A 19,760-nucleotide genomic window follows, 5' to 3' on the forward strand; every position below is an offset into this window, starting at 1 on the left:
TAACCAACTGAGCCACCCAGGCGCCCCTATTATACCAGTTCTTAAAGTCGAAGACCTGGGATGGTACCTGCAGTTGTGCATTTTTAACAAACTCCCAGTTGAATCTGATACCATTGGTCTGTCCTTTAAATAGCAAGGAATATCCTATATACATAGCAGTGTGTTTTGACCAAAACTATACCCCGTTATAAATGTTACATTTTCACCATACTTTTGATTGTTATTCATTTGAGCTATGTACATTGTAGCCCCAACAGAGTGAGGGCTCTGAGTGTGGTAAATAAGTAATTTAGAAACAGAATATGGAGGGGTTTTGTTTTTAAGATTTTTTTTTATGTTTATTTTTGAAAGAGTGCAAGTGGGGTAGGGGCAGAGAGAGGGAGGCAGAGGAAACAAAGCAGGCTCTGTGCTGACAGCAGAGAGCCCAATGTGGGGCTCAAACTCACAAACCGTGAGATCCTGACCTGAGCCGAAGTTGGATGCTCAACTGACTGACCCAGCCAGGCACCCCATGAAGGTTTCTCTTTTGCCTGTGACAGTGATAAAAAATTACTAAGAAATCTTTGAATTGCTGGTATGTCAGTAGTACAGCTCTACCGTTATCCTTGCCGACAGAAGAATAGTAGTGTTTTCTTACATTGCTAACAATTGTCTTATTTAGTCTGCGGTAAAAGACCTAAAATGATGAAACTAAAATCTCTAAAGAATCATCATAAGAATAATTAATGAAAATAATGTGAAGTTTAAGTTCTGACTCTTAACACTGGTATGACCTTAGGCAGGTGGTTATAATGGCAGTTCTATCTTTCTGTAGCATAGTTGAGGCTCACATAGTTTCAGAAAGGACTGTTACAGATTGTTATACTGTAGTGTGACATTAACTGTTATAGCATATTTACTAAATCAAACAATTTAGACAGAAGGTTTTGAAACCACAGATCTCTTTTTTTAAGCTTTTATAACGTTGGCAGTAGAAGCACATAACCGTTGGAAAGAATCGCTTGGAAGAGTACCAATGGCCAATAATAGTAGAAGAAGTCAATGAGTTTCCAGTCCAGGTAGTAGAATAGTTAAATTTCTGTTAAGTTTAAAATCGAGTTGTAGAATTGTCACTTGACTCATACTAAAGTTGATAGAGTTTTTCTTCTTACTCTTAGGTGGGAGGTTTTAAATTGAGGTCTCTTTTGATTGCTTGTAGGAAGAAGATGTTGACTTCCTGGCCAGATTTTCTAAACTGGTAAATGGAATGGGACAGTCCTTGATAGTTAGTTGGACTAAATTAATTAAGAATGGGGATATCAAGAATGCTCAAGAGGCACTACAAGCTATTGAAACAAAAGTGGCCCTGATGCTGCAGCTACTAATTCATGAAGATGATGACATCTCTTCTAATATTATTGGATTTTGTTATGATTATCTTCATATTTTGAAACAGGTAAGTCCTTGTTTTAATCTTTTTGTCCCGTACATAATATAGAAGAGCCACAGAGAATTGAAAAATATAGGAAAAAAGAAAATACCTGTCATTCTACTAGCTAGCTACATTTACTGTTAAATATTAATGTCTTTCCATCTTCTTTTTTTTCCAACTTCTTAGCCAGAAAACGAGAATGGCCAGAATCTAAAATTTGCTAGATTTTAACAAGCTCCAGAATTAGCTGTAGGTTTACGTTATTTTTTCATTTTGAATCTGTGTATGTTTGTTTTTAAGTAGGCTCCATGCCAAGCGTGGAGCCCAACTCAGGGCTTGAACTCAAGAACCTGAGATCAAAACCCGAGCTGAGCTAAGAGTCGGATACTTTAATCGACTGAGCCACCCAGGTGCCCCTGTGGTTGGTTTTAAATATAGTAGAAATTTTGTTAAACATCATTCGTTATTTTAACTAAATATACGTTACTTCTTATAAATAATTTTTTACAATTAAAAATCTCTCCTTACAGAGTTGTTTCCAATAAGGACTTAAAATGTAGACAGTAATAGTCTCCATGTTAGGGCTTGTAGCCATTTATTTATTTTTGTTCATTTTTTTCTTTTAATATTTATTTTTGAGAGAGAGAAAGCGTGCATGCAAGCGTGGGGAGGGGCAGAGAGAGAGGGAGTCAGAATCTGAAGCAGGCTCCAGGCTCTGACAGACAGCACAGGGCCCAACGTGGGACTCAAACTCACAAACTGTGCGATCGTGACCAGAGTGGAAGTTGGAGGCTTAATCAACTGAGCCACCCAGGCGCCCCTGTTTATTTTTGAGAGAGAGAGAGAGTAGAGGAGGGGTAGAGAGAGGGAGAGAATCCCAAGCAGGCTCCGTGCTGTCAGCACAGAGCCCTACAACATGGGGCTTGATCCCACAAACCATGAGTTTATGGCCTGAGCTGAAATCAAGAGTTAGACGCCCAACCTACTGGGCCACCCAGGTGCCCTGAGAAGTTGCTGATTTTGTTGTTGTTGTCGTTTTAAAGGGTTTTTTAATTTTATTTATTTTGAGAGAGCACAAGCAGGGGGACCCTGCTTGGGGAGAGAGAGAGGGAGAGAGAGAGAGAATCCCAAGCAGCTTCCACACTATCAGTGGGCTTGAACTCATGAACCAAACTGTGAGATCATGACCTGAGCTGAAATCAAGAGTCGAACACTTAACTAACTGAGCCACCCAGCTCCTCAAGAAGTTAGTAATTTTTAAAAGGCTGCAGGCCCTGGGGTGCCTAGTGGCTCAGTGATTAAGCATACAACTCTTTATTTTGGTTCAGGATGTGATCTCATGGTTCCTGAGATCGAGCCCCACATCTCTGCACTAACAATGCAGAGCCTGCTTGGGATTCTCTCTCTACCCCTCTCTCTCTCTCTCTCTCTCTCTCACTCAAAATAAATAGGTAAATTTTTTTTTTTTAATCACACAGCAGGGCAGATTTATTAAAAACAAATTAATAACTTCTCATTATGTCATTAGATGAGAAAACCGTTGCTATTTTATTTACATTTGATTAGTTGAATCAAGTCCAGCTTAAAATGATTTTTTTCCAAACTGAGTTTAGCTTCTGTATTATTGTTGAAAACATAACAGATGTCTGCATACATACCTTAAGAAATTTTAGGTAATGGAAAGACGTGAAGAAAGTTAAAATGACTATTGGTAATTCCACTGTATGTCTCTTAATGGATTTCTAGCATTTTTTTTTTTTTTTTGCCTTGTTTGAAAATAAGGGAAGACCATACTTTACTGTCCTGTAAACTTCTTTGCTGAATACATTATAAATAATCCTTAGAGTTGAAATTCATCTATGTGTCAAGTTATTTACTAGAAATGGACTTGCTAGATCTTAGGTTAGGTGCATTTTAAATGCAGAAAGGTACTACCAAACTGCCCTCCACAAAAGTTGTGTGCATGTTTTAAAAGGTCTTAATTGATGAAAAAAACATTTTGATGAGTACGACTTTAGGAAACCTAATAAATTATTGCTTGCTTTTTTTTTTTTAACAGCTTACAGTGCTCTCAGATCAGCAAAAAGCTAATGTAGAGGTAATTGACTTATTTTTGCTTCTTATAAAGTGATACCAGAATTTGTGACTGCAGTCTGTCTTGAAATATAACAACTTCAAAATATGTCAAAGGAAACTGACCCAAGATATTTATTCTTAATTTTAGGCAATCATGTTGGCCGTTATGAAAAAACTGACTTACGATGAAGAATATAACTTTGAAAATGAGGTAAGGATTTTCGTTGGGAAGAAATCAGTTTTATTCGCTTACCTCAAATTAACATTTTCAGTTTTGCTTAGAGTTCTTTAAATAAAACAAACATTTTAACACTCTTGCTTATATTGACCTCCACCTTAGGTGAAATTAATAGAAGCCTCATAATCCTTCATAATACCCTCAAAAAATGCCTGTTTGGTATTTTATCCCTTTTTAAAACACTTATTGTAGCACTGAATTTCGTAAAATATTGACAATACAATTGCTGATCATATCTCACTTTGTATTTAATAGAAGTGATGAGTTGAGACCTTGTCAGTGGACCTCAGATCATAAGTGTCTATGGGAAAGTGGGAATGAAGCACTTAACTCTCTGGACTTCTTGTAGCTACAAGTCTTGTCCAGGGTTGCCAGTGAGTTATTTTACACACAAGGATCGTCAAGTACTTTCTATCAACTCAAGCGTGGTTTATACTATTTTGCAATGTGCTAAGTGTTCAATTCCCCATCTGAGGCTTTCAAAAACTTTGGACTATAAAAAGGTAATGGTGATGATAATGAACAAATTGCGCACTTTAGTACAAAACTTGTTATATACAATATCTTTATAAGATATTACAAGATACAAGGAGTATGAATAAGGTGGTGAACCTTTCGTGAAGCCCATTGTGAATCCATTCTGCCTCTAGGTTCTTGTCCTTAACCTCCTCCCTATACTGTTTCTGGCTCTAGGCTTTTGAGGGCTAGGGCTGTGTTCAGAAATGTTTGTTGTGAGCAGGGGAGGAAAGGCTACTAAACGTAGTAATTTTTCCTACGTAAATAAATATTAACGAAAAAAGTGCATATTAAATTTACAAATGCAGAAAACTGTATGAGAATGAACCATTTACATGAATTTTAAGGTCTTTTAAGTTTTAAAATGAGAATTTAAAAATCTGTCTTAGGGTGAAGATGAAGCCATGTTTGTAGAATACAGAAAACAACTGAAGTTGTTGTTGGACAGGCTTGCTCAAGTTTCACCGGAGCTACTGCTGGCTTCTGTTCGCAGAGTTTTTAGTTCTACACTGCAGTAAGTGTGTGCCTGTTTTTGTAAGTGGTCTCCCTCTTCCCTTTTCTCCGTGATGATGGTCTACAGTGCATGATTCGTGTAATTTATTAATCTTTGTTATTTGCCAAGGTCTTATGTTGTATCTGAAGCAATGCATTTGACTCCAATTATCTTTTTTTTAATCCCTGTATTAGGTAACCTGCAGTGTTATATTAGTTTCAGGTGTACATTATAGTGATTCAGCTTTACACATTACTCGGTGCTCCTCACCATGAGTGCACTCTTAATCCCTTTCACCTATTTCATCCCCTCCCCCTCCCCCCTCTGGTAACCATCAGTTTATTCTCTAGTTCTCTTTTGTTTTTTGGTTTGTCTTGCTCTCTTTTTATCTCTTTTTCCTGTGTCTGTTTTGTTTCTTAAATTCAACATACGAGTGAAGTCATTGGGCATTTGTCTTTCTCTGGCTTATTTCACTTAGCATTATCCTCTCTAGCTCCGTCCGTGTTGTTGTTGTCTCCATTTATGATGATCCTTGTGGGGAAAACACTGCTTTTGGAACATAAACAGCGAAATGTATCACGAGTCATCTCTAATTTTGTGATGTAATTTTGTTGCCTGTTAAAATTAACCATTACTATGATTTCTTAATAACTAAAGAGGCTTTTGTTGGTGTTCTATAGAATGTTTATATGCAGATGTCATGTACATGTTCTCTCTTGGTAGGAATTGGCAGACTACACGTTTTATGGAGGTTGAAGTAGCAATAAGACTGCTGTATATGTTGGCAGAAGCTCTTCCAGTATCTCATGGTGCTCACTTCTCAGGTGATGTTTCAAAAGCTAGTGCTTTGCAGGATATGATGCGAACTGTAAGTATACTACAGATCATTTATTTTGAACATAATTTTCTGTTTTCACTGCAAGCTAATGGGAGTTCCTTAATTAGCATCTGTTAATACTGGGGTATTTTGATGTTACAATGAATTAAGGACAGATGTCTTAACTTTTTTCTGCTCCAGTTGGTAACATCAGGAGTTAGTTCCTATCAGCATACATCTGTGACATTGGAGTTCTTCGAAACTGTTGTTAGATATGAAAAGTTTTTCACAGTTGAACCTCAGCACATTCCATGTGTCCTAGTAAGTATATATTTTATCCTCAGTTTCTGGGTTTTTTTCCAGGTATTTCTGCTAATGAGCAGATAGTAGTCTATTTGTATACATTTTCTTGGAGCCAGAAGCTCTCAGAAACTCTTGAATACACTGAAACTGACCCCTCCTCTATTTCTTTAAAATAGACAGTTTCTGGCTTAATCAGTCATCTAAAACAAGTCCTCCAGGGCCTATTGGTGTCCTCAAGAATTATTTGTTAAATATACCAGGTTCCTGCCTTCTGGGAGCTAAGAAGTAAAATCTGATGGGAACAAACATGTATTGTGACAATAACAATAAAAGCCGTAAGTAAGTGCAGAAGTAGTGAAAGTGTCTCCGTTTCCTTAGATGGCCTTCTTAGATCATAGGGGTCTGCGGCATTCTAGTGCCAAAGTGCGGAGCCGAGCTGCTTACCTGTTTTCCAGATTTGTCAAGTCTCTAAAGTAAGTACGAAATATCAGCTGTTATGTGTCCTTTTTAAGATTATTAAATACGACCTATAAATTATTTTCTAAAAACCTAGTGTAGATTTGGTTCTTTTTGTTCTAAGGCTTTTTTTTTAATGAAATGTTCTTTTTTGGTATCATAATGTTATGACTTCATTTACTATTCATTAGCCCCAGGTACTTTGCAAATAAAGCATACCTTTATATAGAACAGCTGTCGTCATTAACGGCATTAGTTATTTAATTTTTTTTTTTTAATGTTCGTTACTCGTGAGAGAGAGAGAGAGAGAGAGAGCATGAGCAAGGGAGGGAGAGAGAGGGAGGGAGACACAGAATCCAAAGCAGGTGACAGGCTCTGAGCTGTCAGCACAGAGCCTGATGTGGGGCTCAAACTCATGAGCTGTGAGATCGTGACCTGAGCTGAAGTCAGATGTAATGGCATTATTTATTTAGCCAACAGTTTTATTGGTGCTATACCTGTATGCCTTCTTTGAAATTCTAAAGAATATATTTCTTATTCTTAGAAATAAATTTTCTAACCTAATCTGTTTTTGTTTTTTTTTTTACTAGTACCATTTTTGGGGGGAATGAAAACTCATCCTAAGGCTTATAAGGTTATAATTTTAAAAAATCATAGCTAGTCTTAATGATTACACTGACTAACGTAGAACGGAACTTTTTTTTTTAGTTCTGCCCTTTATAAAGGGGGATTTGGTATTTTGAGCACTATTTACATAATTGTGATTTTTTTCTTCTTTTGCCTTTTTTCAGTAAACAAATGAATCCTTTCATTGAGGATATTCTGAATAGGATACAAGATTTATTAGAGCTTTCTCCACCTGTAAGTATCTATCTTTCCAAATTACAGATTCTCTCCAAATATCATTGAAGCCATACGTGCCTTTAGCCTTTAATGCTAATGCCTTGTAGGCAGTTTTCTTAATGAAGGGTCAGGGTGGCAGAGAGGAAGAGGGTGTGTACAAGGGTTAATTACTTCTGTTTACCAAAATTCTGTTAGGATTAGTAAACATAGTACTAGAATTAATAAAATAGTGATAGAAAATAATCAGGAATTGACTGATAAATTTGGCAGAATGAGATATGGTCTGTTCTCACTGTTAAATGTTGGAAGTATCTTACGGAGAAGGAAAAATTTAATTTCTAAATTATTTCTTATTTAGTATATGATCATATTAGCCATTCTAAGTGACTACTACCAGTAGAGTGACTTTTTTTGAGTAATTTAAGGCTTTGGCTAAAAATGTTTAAATGCTGGTTGATATTTTGGTATTCATTTCATCAGAAAGATTTAAATTGAGATACTTTGTAAGTATATTTTGACCTCTACATGTTTTTGTATACTGACGTTGACTCATTTTTTTCATTTTGATAAAAGTTCCTACTAAAGCTTCCACTTGAGAAGTGTTAAACATAAAATAATACTTTTGTTCTTTTCATTGAATATCAAAACTTAGGGTTCAGTGGTTACATAATTTCACTAAATGAAAGATTACTAATGAATTATATGCTTAAATTGTCTTGGCATATTACAAAAACCTATATATGAAAGAACTTCACCTAATTAATGCCAGTTTTCCTTGGCAGCTTTACAGTGACCTTATAAGACCTAGGCATTCAGAAAGTTTTATGTGGCAATATCATCTTATACATATTAGAAATCTTTGATTTTTTTTATACTGTTTGTATAAACAAGGGCTTAAACTATAGCTGCAATCCCTTTTTAGTATATAAAAACACTTGGTTTAGAGGCTTTTACTGAATGTTGTCTGCTTAATAGGGTCATGAGTACCCATTTTTAAGTACCGTTAATTAACTCATTTATTTTTTATTTTAAATATTTATTTTTGAGAGAGAGAACATGAAGGGGGGGAGGTTGGGTAAGGGAGACCGAAGACCTGAAGTGGGCTGTGCACTAACAGCAGTGAGCCTGATTCGGGGCTCAAACTCACCAACTGTGAGGTCGTGACCTGAGTCGAAGTTGGATGCTCAACCAGCTGAGCCACCCGGGTGCCCCAGGACCTAATATCCATATGGCTGCTTTATCTTGGTGTTTTTAACCCCTAAAGCAGTGATTAGTCCTAGTGGTACTTAAATGCTTTAGCTACTTCTATATGGGGACATGCTTCTTTTAATAAATGAGGTACTCTTTTATATAAAATCACCACATAATTTGTTCTAAAACTAGATTTTTATGTAAATTTTTTTAAGTTTATTTATTTTGAGAGAGAGAGTGCAAGCAGAGGAGAGGCAGAGAGAGAGGGAGACTCTCAAACAGTCTGCACTGTCAGTGCAGAGCCCAGCACAGGGCTCTAATTCATGAAACTGTGGGATCATGACCTGAGCCAAAATCAAGAGTCGGACTCTCAACCAACTGAGTCACCCGGGCACCCTTTTTATGTATTTTTTCTTAGGTTTATTTATTTTGGGAGAGACAGAGACAGGGAGAGGGGCAGAGAGAGAGGGAAACAGAGAATCCCAAGCAGGCCCCGCACTGTCAGTGTGGAGCCCCATGCGGTGCTCGAACTCACGAAACTGTGAGATCAAGACCTGAGCTGAGATCAACAGTCTGATGCTTAACCAACCAACTGAGCCACCCAGGTGCCCCATGTGATTTTTTAACAGGGAGCTTTAGTGTTGGATCTAGAGTGCACTCTGGTATTTTCACCCTCCTTTTGATCCCTTCCAAAGTAAAAAGTAATAAAAGTCATTAATGTAATGTAAAAAAATAATAAAAGTCATTAATAAGAATTGACCAGTGTATGGGATATTTACCTGTGCTTGAATGAGAACTATTTCTTCCATATGCAGTCTTATTTTCATACATTCTAAAGTAACAACTGGTGTGTGTGTGTGTGTGTGTGTGTGTGTGTGTGTGTGTGTGTGTGGTGTGTTTATTGTGTGGTTTTTATTGTTACTCAATTCTTAAATACTCCTCAAAATATTTACGTGTGTGATCTTTGTATTAACATTCAGAACACCTTTATACATCTCATTCGCCTCATAACAGTTTTACAAATAAGATTGTTCTCAAAAGAGAACAAGTTAGAAGGCTAACTAATAATTTATATGACAGTTTACTGTTTTATCAAGGATAGAATTAGACCTTTGATCTTTTGACCTCAAATTCCATTCTCTTTCCATTATGTGGTGCTGGGAGAAAATTTGTTTTTGGTAAGTACTTGATCTTTTTAATAATGAGTTGATGTGATAGATTGTATCTCCTGTCCCTATCGCACTAATTGTACTTAAATGAGGGGAACTGAACAACGATAAACACCAGTAGGATTAAATTTCTTTCTAGGAGAATGGTTACCAGTCTTTGTTGAGCAGCGATGATCAACTCTTTATTTATGAGACAGCTGGAGTGCTGATTGTTAATAGTGAATATCCTGCCGAACGGAAACAAGCATTAATGAGAAATCTGTTGACCCCACTAATGGAGAAGTTTAAAATTCTGTTAGAAAAGTTGATGCTGGCACAAGATGAAGAAAGGCAGGCATCACTAGCAGACTGTCTCAACCATGCCGTTGGATTTGCCAGGTGAGTGTGATTGCAATTAAGATTGTAAAGTGAGTATGCACACACAGAACATACATCAAGAACCATTTACTTGGATCTTTTAGCACTGGGTGCACACGCACACACACACACACAAAATAATTGGGCACACATATCTATGTTTTGAAAACTGGATTGTCCAGAAAATTATCTAAACCTTTCTTCTCTATATCCAATAAATTAGAAGATTTAACTGAAGAAGGGACTAGGTCACATAACATTTTGCATTTCTGGTTTGATAACTATCCAAATCCTTGATCATCTCACTTCTTTGGTATAAATTGATTGTATATTTAGGGGGGTTAACTGAAGAGTTTATATACTAATGACATGTGGAGACATCTTAGATCAGTTTAGATACTTAAACCAACTTGAGCCACTCAGGCACCCCTGGATCAGTCTTGGTTCTTTAAAGATGAAGTCTTGAGGTTTCTTTTTAGCTCTTGCATTGTGTCCTGAAGACCACCCCAAGTGCCTTTTTTTTCCTCTTTGCCCATATATTTTATTGGCAGACAATAATGTATGAAAGCTGGAGTGGTTGCTAATTGGAAATTGCTCTACAGAATACTTCAGTGTAAAAGCTAATGTTAGGATATATAAATAACTTGAATTCTAAAGACTGTTTTCTAAATTTAAGTCAGTAGTTTGCAGATTGTCTAATATAGCCCAGTCGTAGTAAGTGTATTTTTTTTCTCTTTTCTGCTTGCTTTATCAGGATTTTAGTAAAACATTTAAGTAGATTTTCATTAGAAGGCTTGTATTAATGACCTGTCATTCGTTTAACCTGAGCCTATTCTGGAATGGTAGCTAGAAGCGATAGTACGCAAATAACTGTATTAGCCGAAGATGGAAGCAGTTGTGACATAGAAAATAAGTAATTGGCAGGGCACCTGGGCAGTTCAGTCAGTTGAGTGTCCAGCTCTTGATTTCTGCTCAGGTCATGATCTCATGGTTTGTGAGTTCGAGCCCCGCATTGGGCTCTGTGCTGACGGCGTAGAGCCTGCTTGGGATTCTCTCTCTTCCTCTCTCTCTGCCCTTCCCCTGCTTGCTTGCCTGCTCGCTTGCTCTCAAAATAAATGAATAAACTTAAAAAAAAAAAAAAAAAGAATTGGCTTCTTCTGTCAATTGTGTGATTTATTGTGTTTTGTTTTTTTTTTTTTAAACAATAATTATTTTTGAGAGAGACACAGCGTGAGTGGGGGAGGAGCAGAGAGAGAGGAAGACACAGAATCCAAAGCAGGGTCCAGGCTCTGAGCTGTCAGCACAGAGCCTGATGCAGGGCTCGAACCCACAAACTGCGAGATCATGCCCTGAGCTGAAGTTGACCCTCAACTGACTGAGCCACCCAGGCGCCCCAATTGTGCATTATTTTTAATTATTCCATAAAACTTCCAAAGAATAAAGCTAAAACTAGTTGCTTGATTTTGCTTATGTAGTCGAACCAGCAAAGCTTTCAGCAACAAGCAGACTGTGAAACAATGTGGCTGTTCCGAAGTTTATCTGGACTGTTTACAGACATTCTTGCCAGCACTCAGTTGCCCCTTACAAAAGGATATTCTCAGAAGTGGAGTTCGGACTTTCCTTCATCGCATGATTATTTGCCTAGAGGAAGAAGTTCTTCCATTCATCCCATCTGCCTCAGAACACATGCTCAAAGATTGTGAAGCAAAAGACCTCCAGGAGTTCATTCCTCTTATCAACCAGATTACAGCCAAGTTTAAGGTACCACAGACCTTCAGAGCTCAGAGAATCACCTGACTTACAAATTAGACATATTTTGGCATTTGCCCCTTAGCTTGTTTTTTCTTTAAATATAAGTCACTTGAGGGCATGGACCATAGGTCTTGTTGTCAACCCTTGTCTAGCACACTGCCTGACACATAGGACATCCTTAATAAATGTTTTAGTAAAAACATTTTTTCTGCTCTTTGCAAAAGAAAACTATTAGTCTGCTCTTTTAGAAGAGCAAATAAAAATGACATTGAGTACTAACGGTCTAGGGGTAAATAAAAAGGATTGTAACTTGGGTACCCAAGCAGGAGTTTGAAATTAATTCAGTGTACTAAAGTCACTTTTATTGTACAAGGAGATTTAAGGCAAATATAAGCCGCGTAATAAAATTTACTAACAGTGCTTTCTGTGTTCAAAATCTATTCTAAGCCTTTTTTTGTACATTCATTCATTCAATCCTAACAGCCCTAGAGATAACTATTTTATATATGAGGAAATTGAGACGAAGATGTTAAGGAGTTTGCCAAAAAGCATGTAAAGCCTTGAAAGCCCAATCATATAAATTCTGCTAAAAATTTAGCAAAATAGAATTCGTTTCTTGAGAATTTAAATTTGAATATATTCCATGGCAATACTTGATGGTGAAATACGTCTGAGTCCCTATTATTTTAACCTGAATCTTGGGCTGTAGGCAATGAGTTAACAATTTTCAAGATTTCAATAATGCACATGTTCAATGTAGATTTTTGTTTTGACATTGGTATTTGCTAACAAAATTATGTAAATATATTAAATTCTGGATAAAGACTATGTAAAACATGTTTTTTCTGTTTCATATTAATTATCTTACTCATTTCTGAAGTAGTAATAGTTTTTTTTTTATCTTCAGATACAGGTATCTCCTTTTTTACAGCAAATGTTCATGCCTCTGCTTCATGCAATTTTTGAAGTGTTGCTCCGACCAGCAGAAGAAAATGACCAGTCTGCTGCTTTAGAGAAGCAAATGTTGCGAAGGAGTTACTTTGCTTTCCTGCAAACAGTCACAGGCAGCGGAATGAGCGAAGTCATAGCAAATCAAGGTGGGGGTGCTGATACTGTCTGCTCGAGGCCTTGTCACAGTTGCAGTTGCACGTCTGTAGGACTAAGAGCTCATTGAAGTGAATACCAAACTTCTAAGGTGGTTGTATGTTCGCACCTGGGTTGACAGTTCGTTATCATCAAGGTGAAAATCTATTTCATGCACAGGACCTTAAAATTAATTTGTATTCAGTTCCCCTTTTCCTAGGGCAGTATTTTTTTTTTTTTTTTTTTTAAGATTTGTAGTTTTAGTTATTTTTTTTCAAGTTTATTTATTTATTTTGAGAGAGACAGACAGTATGAGCGGGGGAGGGCAGAGAGAGGAGGAAGAGAGAATCCAAAGCAGGCTCCACACTGTCAGCACAGACCCCGACACGGGGCTCAAACCCCCAAAACAGCGAGATCATGACCTGAGCTGAAACTGAGAGTCAGATGCTTAACTGACTGAGCCACCCAGGAGCCCCCTAGGGCAGTCTTCTTTAATTGGTTCTTTAGTAGTATAAATAGCATGGTGGCAACTTACCAGCATTGATCTGACAATTGAGTCGCACTGGCCAGCTTGCCATTTTGAAATTAAAAATAAATGGGACTATATGGATCAACATAGAGAATTTTGCTATATAAGAAATCCAGAGGTCAGGATAACAAGAGAATAATTACTTTTTAATGTTTTATGCTTAAAATTTAGCCAAGTTAATAAAAATTGAGGGATCTTACCAATTCTGTAAATGCTTTTGTCTTGTTACACTATATGAAGTGAAAGCTTCAGGTTGCTTTTCTAGGTCTTTTAAAAATTAAACTCAAGTTTTTATTTTGCTTCAGGTGCAGAAAATGTAGAACGAGTTCTGGTTACTGTTATCCAAGGAGCAGTCGAATATCCAGATCCAATTGCCCAGAAAACGTGTTTTATCATCCTCTCCAAGTTGGTAGAACTCTGGGGTAAGATGATTAAAGCAAAACAAAACACTTCATTCCACAGCTTGTTTCCTAAGACTCTCAGAGATAAAGTGGAACCCCAGCTATTAACATGGACGAGAGCTGGGAGTTGATTTTCCCCTCATGAAAATTAGTTGACTTTCTTTTTATGCAAGATGAACATATGACTTTTCTTGACAGGAGGTAAAGATGGACCAGTGGGATTTGCTGATTTTGTTTATAAGCACATTGTCCCTGCATGTTTCCTAGCACCTTTAAAACAGACCTTTGACCTGGCAGATGCACAAACAGTATTGGTAAGCACCTCGGAATCTTTGTTCACCTTGTGTACATCTCATGTATTCTAATTTACAGTTTCCTTAATGCCAGATTGACTATATTAGTCTCATTGGCCCACCCCCCACCTTTTTTTAAATTTCAAATTAGGATTCACTTTTAAAAGGTTGATCTCTTCTGGATCTTTTGTGGGTTCTTACTGAATCCTGATACTGAAGTCTAGAATATAAAATACGGCTCCTTCAACTTTAACAGTCCTTTTTCAAGGACTGGGAAAGGATACATTATACAAACATTCTTTAAAGCTTGGTTAAGTTATACTTTTCCACTGCTTTCATTCTAAACCTTGCTCTTAATGGTATTTTCCTAACCATTAAAAGTAACTTTCTCTTGCTCAACTAATAGTTTCCCTAGCTCTTACTTTCAAAATACTTAATTTCAAGCAGTGCCCTTTAACCATTTCCCCAAAACCTAGTAAAAGCTAGTTTTTGTCATTTGATTTATTGCATTAAGACAGCATTTTTGTATTTTTTCCCTTTTTCTCTCCAACCCACTTACTCCACATGCTGGTCACCTTCCTTCCTCTGTCTCTTGTTTGGAAGTAATTGTTAATGAGCAGTGGCCAGGGAAATAAAAAGACAAGTGGGATCACTAACCAAAAATTGACTGTATTAAAATTCTCAACCTTGTTGTTTATAGGCTTTGTCTGAATGTGCGGTGACATTGAAAACAATTCATCTCAAACGGGTGAGCTTTGTACTCCGTGCCCCTTCATTTTCATCTTACACATAGATTTGTTAACATTTTGGGGTTTTTTTTTTTTTTTTTTTTTTTTTAGAAAAACACAAGCGGGAGAGGGGCAGGGGGGAGAGAGAGAATCTTAAGCAGGCCCCACGCTTAATGCTGAGCTGGACATAGGGCTTGATTCCACAATGCTGGCATCATGACCTGAGCCTAAATCAAGAGTTGGATGCTTGAGCCCCCCCCAAGCACTCCGCCAAGCACTATTCAAAAGCTTTATATTTCTTAACTCATCCACTCCTCACAATAACTTCCATTTTTCATATGGGAAAACTGAGGCTCAGAGAGGTTAAGTAACCTCAAGTTACTAGAAGTTTGCCAGAGTTGGACTTCAAACCAAAGCAATCTCACTCCAGACTCTCTGTTCTTAATCACAATGCCATATTGTGTTTGAAGTATACATGTGTTGTTCTAATTCATTTTTATGCATTATTTTAATATCAAGGAAGAAAATAATTGAGTTATAATTATCTTAATTTTTAGGGCCCAGAATGTGTTCAGTATCTTCAACAAGAATACCTGCCTTCCTTGCAAGTAGCTCCAGAGATAATTCAGGTAAGAGTTGTCCCAGCAGATTCCTTTTACTTTAATTAAAGAAATATGACTGTGTAGTTCAATTTATATTTGGATTCAAGAAAGTCAAGCTGCATTCAACTTGATGTTTTACTGTATACAGGATAGTAAGAGTTGAAACTTCGGGGGTATGTGAAATTGAATGGGAAAAAATTGTATTTTTATTTTCACTAAACTTTAACCAGAAATTTAATTTCCTATCATGGTGTAGGTGACAAATCATAATACCATTCCCATTGCCTGTGACTTTGTCCCCGGTAGAAATCACAGATGTTTTCGTTTCACATTAGTTGTTCCAGGAATCTCAAAATACTGTGTACGCTCCAAGATTTTGAAATTTTAAGTTAACACCCCTAGACCTTGTCGTCTCAGTCAGCATCTCTTACTGTTCCACCACATATCAAAAATATTTTTGATAACCAGAAGTCATTATAATTAGTTTCCTTTCTAATCCCGTGTGTTATAAATGTATATATTTTTTAAATTTTTTTAATGTTTGTTTATTTTTGAGAGAGAGAAAGAGAGGCAGAACGTGAGCAGGGGAGGGGCAGAGAGAGGGAGACACAGAATCTGAAGCAGGCTGCAGGCTCTGAGCTGTCAGCACAGAGCCCGATGCAGAGTTTGAACTCACAGACCGTGAGATCATGACCTGAGCTGAAGTCAGACGCTTAACCAACTGAGATACCCAGTATTTTAAAAAACATTCTAGGGGTGCCTGGATGGCTCAGTCGGCTAAGTGTCCGACTCTTGATTTTAACCCAGGTCATGATCTCCTGGTTCCTGGGTTCGAACCCCACATTGGGCTCCATGCTGACAGTGTGGAGCCTGCTTGAGATTCTCTCTCTCTGCCCCTCACCCCCCGCTCAAAATGAATTAAAAACAAAAACACAATGCTTTAAAAAAAAAAAAAAAAAAACTACCAAAGTCCAGTGGGCTCCCCAGACTGCCAAAGGGCACCCTAGCACACAAACCTGTTCTGAAGATTTGTGCTGGGTGGTTCATTTTACATGTGCCAAGCTTATCAATGCTTAATTTTTAAAACCTGAAACTGTATTTTGAAGTAAGTATCTGGAATGCAGTCTTACATTTTTATATATTACAAAGTGATTTTTATAATGGTATTCAGTTATTTTCTTGGCATGTAGTTACCCCAACTTACCTAGTAGCACATAGATCTAATTGAGGTATCAGAGTTTTGATTACAACTAGAGTTAGACTCTCTTGAAGGGATTCTAAGAATTCCTTCAGCAACAGTGTTTTTTAAAAGTTTTAGGGGCGCTTGGGTGGCTCAGTCGGTTGAGCGTCCGACTTCGGCTCAGGTCATGATCTCAAGGTCTGTGAGTTCGAGCCCCGCGTCGGGCTCTGTGCAGACAGCTCAGAGCCTGGAGCCTGTTTCAGATTCGTGTCTCCCTCTCTCTGACCCTCCCCCGTTCATGCTCTGTCTCTCTCTGTATCAAAAATAAATAAACGTTTAAAAAAATTTTTTTTTTAAAGTTTTTATCATGCTATTTTATGAAAGGCATTGAAAAAAATTGAATGAAAAATAGGATAGATCTCACATAAGAGTAATCATTAATGAATTTATGGTCTCATTTCATAACATGCTATCTTTAACTTTAGAGGTATTAATGAATTTTCTTAGCTATAACTTGTTATATAAGTATAAGGTAATGTTTTAATGAAAGCAGTGACCTTCTTGCACATCAAAAATAGAAATATACGAGGTTAAGTAAAGGAAAACTATATTTCTGTCTAATAATTTGATCATAGAAGATAAGCATCCCCAGTTTTCCTTTTTTTTCATATGTCTCGTGACAACACTTTTTCAGAATTCTGTTAGAGCGCCTTAATTCTTTTTCTTTTGGTCTAGCTCTGCTCAGTTACTGCTCTTACTGGGTGAGAACAGCCACAGCAATGCAGTTTTTGTCCTACTCTCCCTTCTCAGGCGTGAGTCAATCTTGTGGGAGAACCATGTTCTCAAAAGTGAAAGCAGTCTCTGAAAACTATCACATTTGAAATGCCATAGAACCTTTTTTGCTGAGGACCTGTTATCTGACTACTGTAGATTTGAAGCACCTTATGACAGATGAGTAGATGAGTAAAATGTGGTATTTACATACAATTGGATACTATTCAGCCGTAAAGGAAGGAAATCCTGTCACATGCTACAATCTTGAGGGAGCCTTGAGAACATTCTGCTAAACGAAATAAGCCAGTCACAAAAAGATAAATACTGCATAATTTCACTTACATGAAGTACCTAAAGTAGTCCAACTCTCAGAAACAGAAAGTAGAATGGTGGTGGCCAGGGGCTTGGTAGGGAAAGAAAGGGGGAGTTGATGTCCAGTGAGTATAGAATTTCAATTCTGCAAGATGAAAAGTTCCAGAGATCTGCTGCACAACAGTGTGCAGATAGTTAATGCTAATGTATAGCATTATGGTGGTTAAGATGCTCAGTTATATAGATTTTTTAAATCACAGTTTAAAAAAGAAAACTGTGGATTTGATTTACAGTGAATTTAATACAACTACAATTCATTCTCTCTCTCTCTCTCTCCCCTCCCATCTGGGCCCCCCAGGAGTTTTGTCAAGCGCTTCAGCAGCCTGATGCTAAAGTTTTTAAAAATTACTTAAAGGTAGGTATTTGGAAAACTTACACATATTCATATCATTAGGTAATATTTTAGAGCTGAGAGACAATACATATTACAGGATACTGTGTCATACTGTAGTCTTACCAGTTATTACTTGTTTGGGGATCTCTTTGTTCTGAAACCGACTTCCAAGAATTTGCGGTTTTGGATGTTAATACTTCAGAGTTTTCTATAAAGTCCCTTTCAACTAAGCTCTTAGAAAAGATCATAAAAAGTGAGGTAAGCACACTGTGTATATGCTTGAACGCACTATGAAAATGCCAGTGTCCTTTTATAGTGTGTGATGTAATTAGATAGGAGCTACAGGATTGGGACAAGTCATGTTTAAGAACATGTGCCCCCAGGGTGCCTGGGTGGCCCAGTTGGTTAGTGTCCAACTCCTGACTTCAGTTCAGGTCATGATCTCACATTTCATGAGTTCGAATCCCGCATTGGGCTCTGTGCTGATAGCATGGAGCCTGCTTGGGATGCGCACTCTCTGTCTCTCTCTCTCTCGTTCTCTCTCTCTCTCTCAAAATAAATATATTATAAAAAAAAAAAAAAGGAACGTGTGACCCTATTGAAATGAAAGAAAGGAACTAAAAATATAAAAACAGAAGTAAGAATTACCTGGTGTATCTTATTTTGAAACTTCTGAGTTGTAGAACGAACAGAACAAACTCTCTGATTTGGCAGTCAAGGCTCTTTTTACATTCATAAAATGAGTGAATTTTTTAAAAAACTCGCCAAGTTGGCAAGAAGTACCAAATGCTTATTTGGCATTCATATTGACAATTTAAATTTGTAAAGCAGAACTGTCTTGCTGTCACCCAGGTAGTCATTCAGTACTGCATCATGACTTTTCACGTAACAGGTACTGTGCTAACTGCTGCAGATATCTGTACGAGTGACTTCTCTTGCCTATAAAGAGCTTGTGCTCTGGAAATAAAATTCCAGTGTGACAGGATGAAGACGTGTTCTTTATTTTTATTACCTTCATTCAGAAAATTGGAGGCCAGAACACTATGCTAAATATGTTAGTAGCAAGTGACTTAATGAATGGCTACCAGGTTTTTTTTGTCCGAGGCATTCAGTAAAATTCCTAAGTCAGGGCCTTTGCCGAGGAAGTAAAGTGTGTCATGCTTGGGCTCCGGTTATAACATCTTCCCTTGCCACTTTTTTCCCTAGTAGTGGTCTGTCAGCTTAAACTGACGAGAGTTTTGTGAGAAGATGATCGGGAGCTACTGGTTATCATTGGGAACCCTCCCCACTCCCATGTCCCTGTAAAAGCAAAGTGCCTGTAGAGGTAATCTCTGTTAAATAACTGATCAAACAAAGGACTAAAACAAATTGTAACTGGCTATTAAAGGTATCTGTAAGCAGATGCAGGAACAGTGGCAGGCTTGTGCTCCAAAAATACTAATTCATGCAGCTGCATTTATACAACGTCTGCTCCCAAGCCCAACATCTCTTCAGTGCTAGTATTATCTCTGGGAGAGCACTATTCTTTTTTTTTTTTTTTCAACGTTTTTCATTTATTTTGGGGACAGAGAGAGACAGAGCATGAACGGGGGAGGGGCAGAGAGAGAGGGAGACACAGAATCGGAAACAGGCTCCAGGCTCCGAGCCATCAGCCCAGAGCCTGACGCGGGGCTCGAACTCACGGACCGCGAGATCGTGACCTGGCTGAAGTCGGACGCTTAACCGACTGCGCCACCCAGGCGCCCCAGAGCACTATTCTTGTTGGGAAAAGTGGATTCCTTCTTGTGTGCCTACTCTCTTTAGGTGTTATATCTTATAGATTCTCTCTTCCTCACTCTTCAC

The 19,760-nt window shown here is 37.6% G+C and overlaps 1 protein-coding gene across 2 annotated transcripts in view; it reads left to right on the forward strand.

Annotated features, from left to right (window-relative positions):
* The window catches only part of XPOT (exportin for tRNA), a 38,088-nt gene that overhangs the window by 16,694 nt on the left and 1,634 nt on the right, over positions 1-19,760 (forward strand). For both annotated transcript variants that reach the window (XM_049625904.1, XM_049625905.1), the window contains exons 9-24: positions 1,199-1,435; positions 3,471-3,509; positions 3,636-3,698; positions 4,631-4,755; positions 5,458-5,602; positions 5,753-5,872; positions 6,233-6,327; positions 7,102-7,171; positions 9,653-9,891; positions 11,346-11,631; positions 12,530-12,719; positions 13,540-13,656; positions 13,834-13,949; positions 14,629-14,676; positions 15,214-15,285; positions 17,883-17,939. In XM_049625904.1, coding sequence (XP_049481861.1) covers positions 1,199-1,435; positions 3,471-3,509; positions 3,636-3,698; positions 4,631-4,755; positions 5,458-5,602; positions 5,753-5,872; positions 6,233-6,327; positions 7,102-7,171; positions 9,653-9,891; positions 11,346-11,631; positions 12,530-12,719; positions 13,540-13,656; positions 13,834-13,949; positions 14,629-14,676; positions 15,214-15,285; positions 17,883-17,939 — 2,019 coding nt within the window. The remainder of the gene's footprint in view (positions 1-1,198; positions 1,436-3,470; positions 3,510-3,635; positions 3,699-4,630; positions 4,756-5,457; positions 5,603-5,752; positions 5,873-6,232; positions 6,328-7,101; positions 7,172-9,652; positions 9,892-11,345; positions 11,632-12,529; positions 12,720-13,539; positions 13,657-13,833; positions 13,950-14,628; positions 14,677-15,213; positions 15,286-17,882; positions 17,940-19,760) is intronic.

The sequence above is a fragment of the Panthera uncia genome, chromosome B4, assembly GCF_023721935.1.
Source record: "Panthera uncia isolate 11264 chromosome B4, Puncia_PCG_1.0, whole genome shotgun sequence".
NCBI lineage: Eukaryota > Metazoa > Chordata > Mammalia > Carnivora > Felidae > Panthera > Panthera uncia.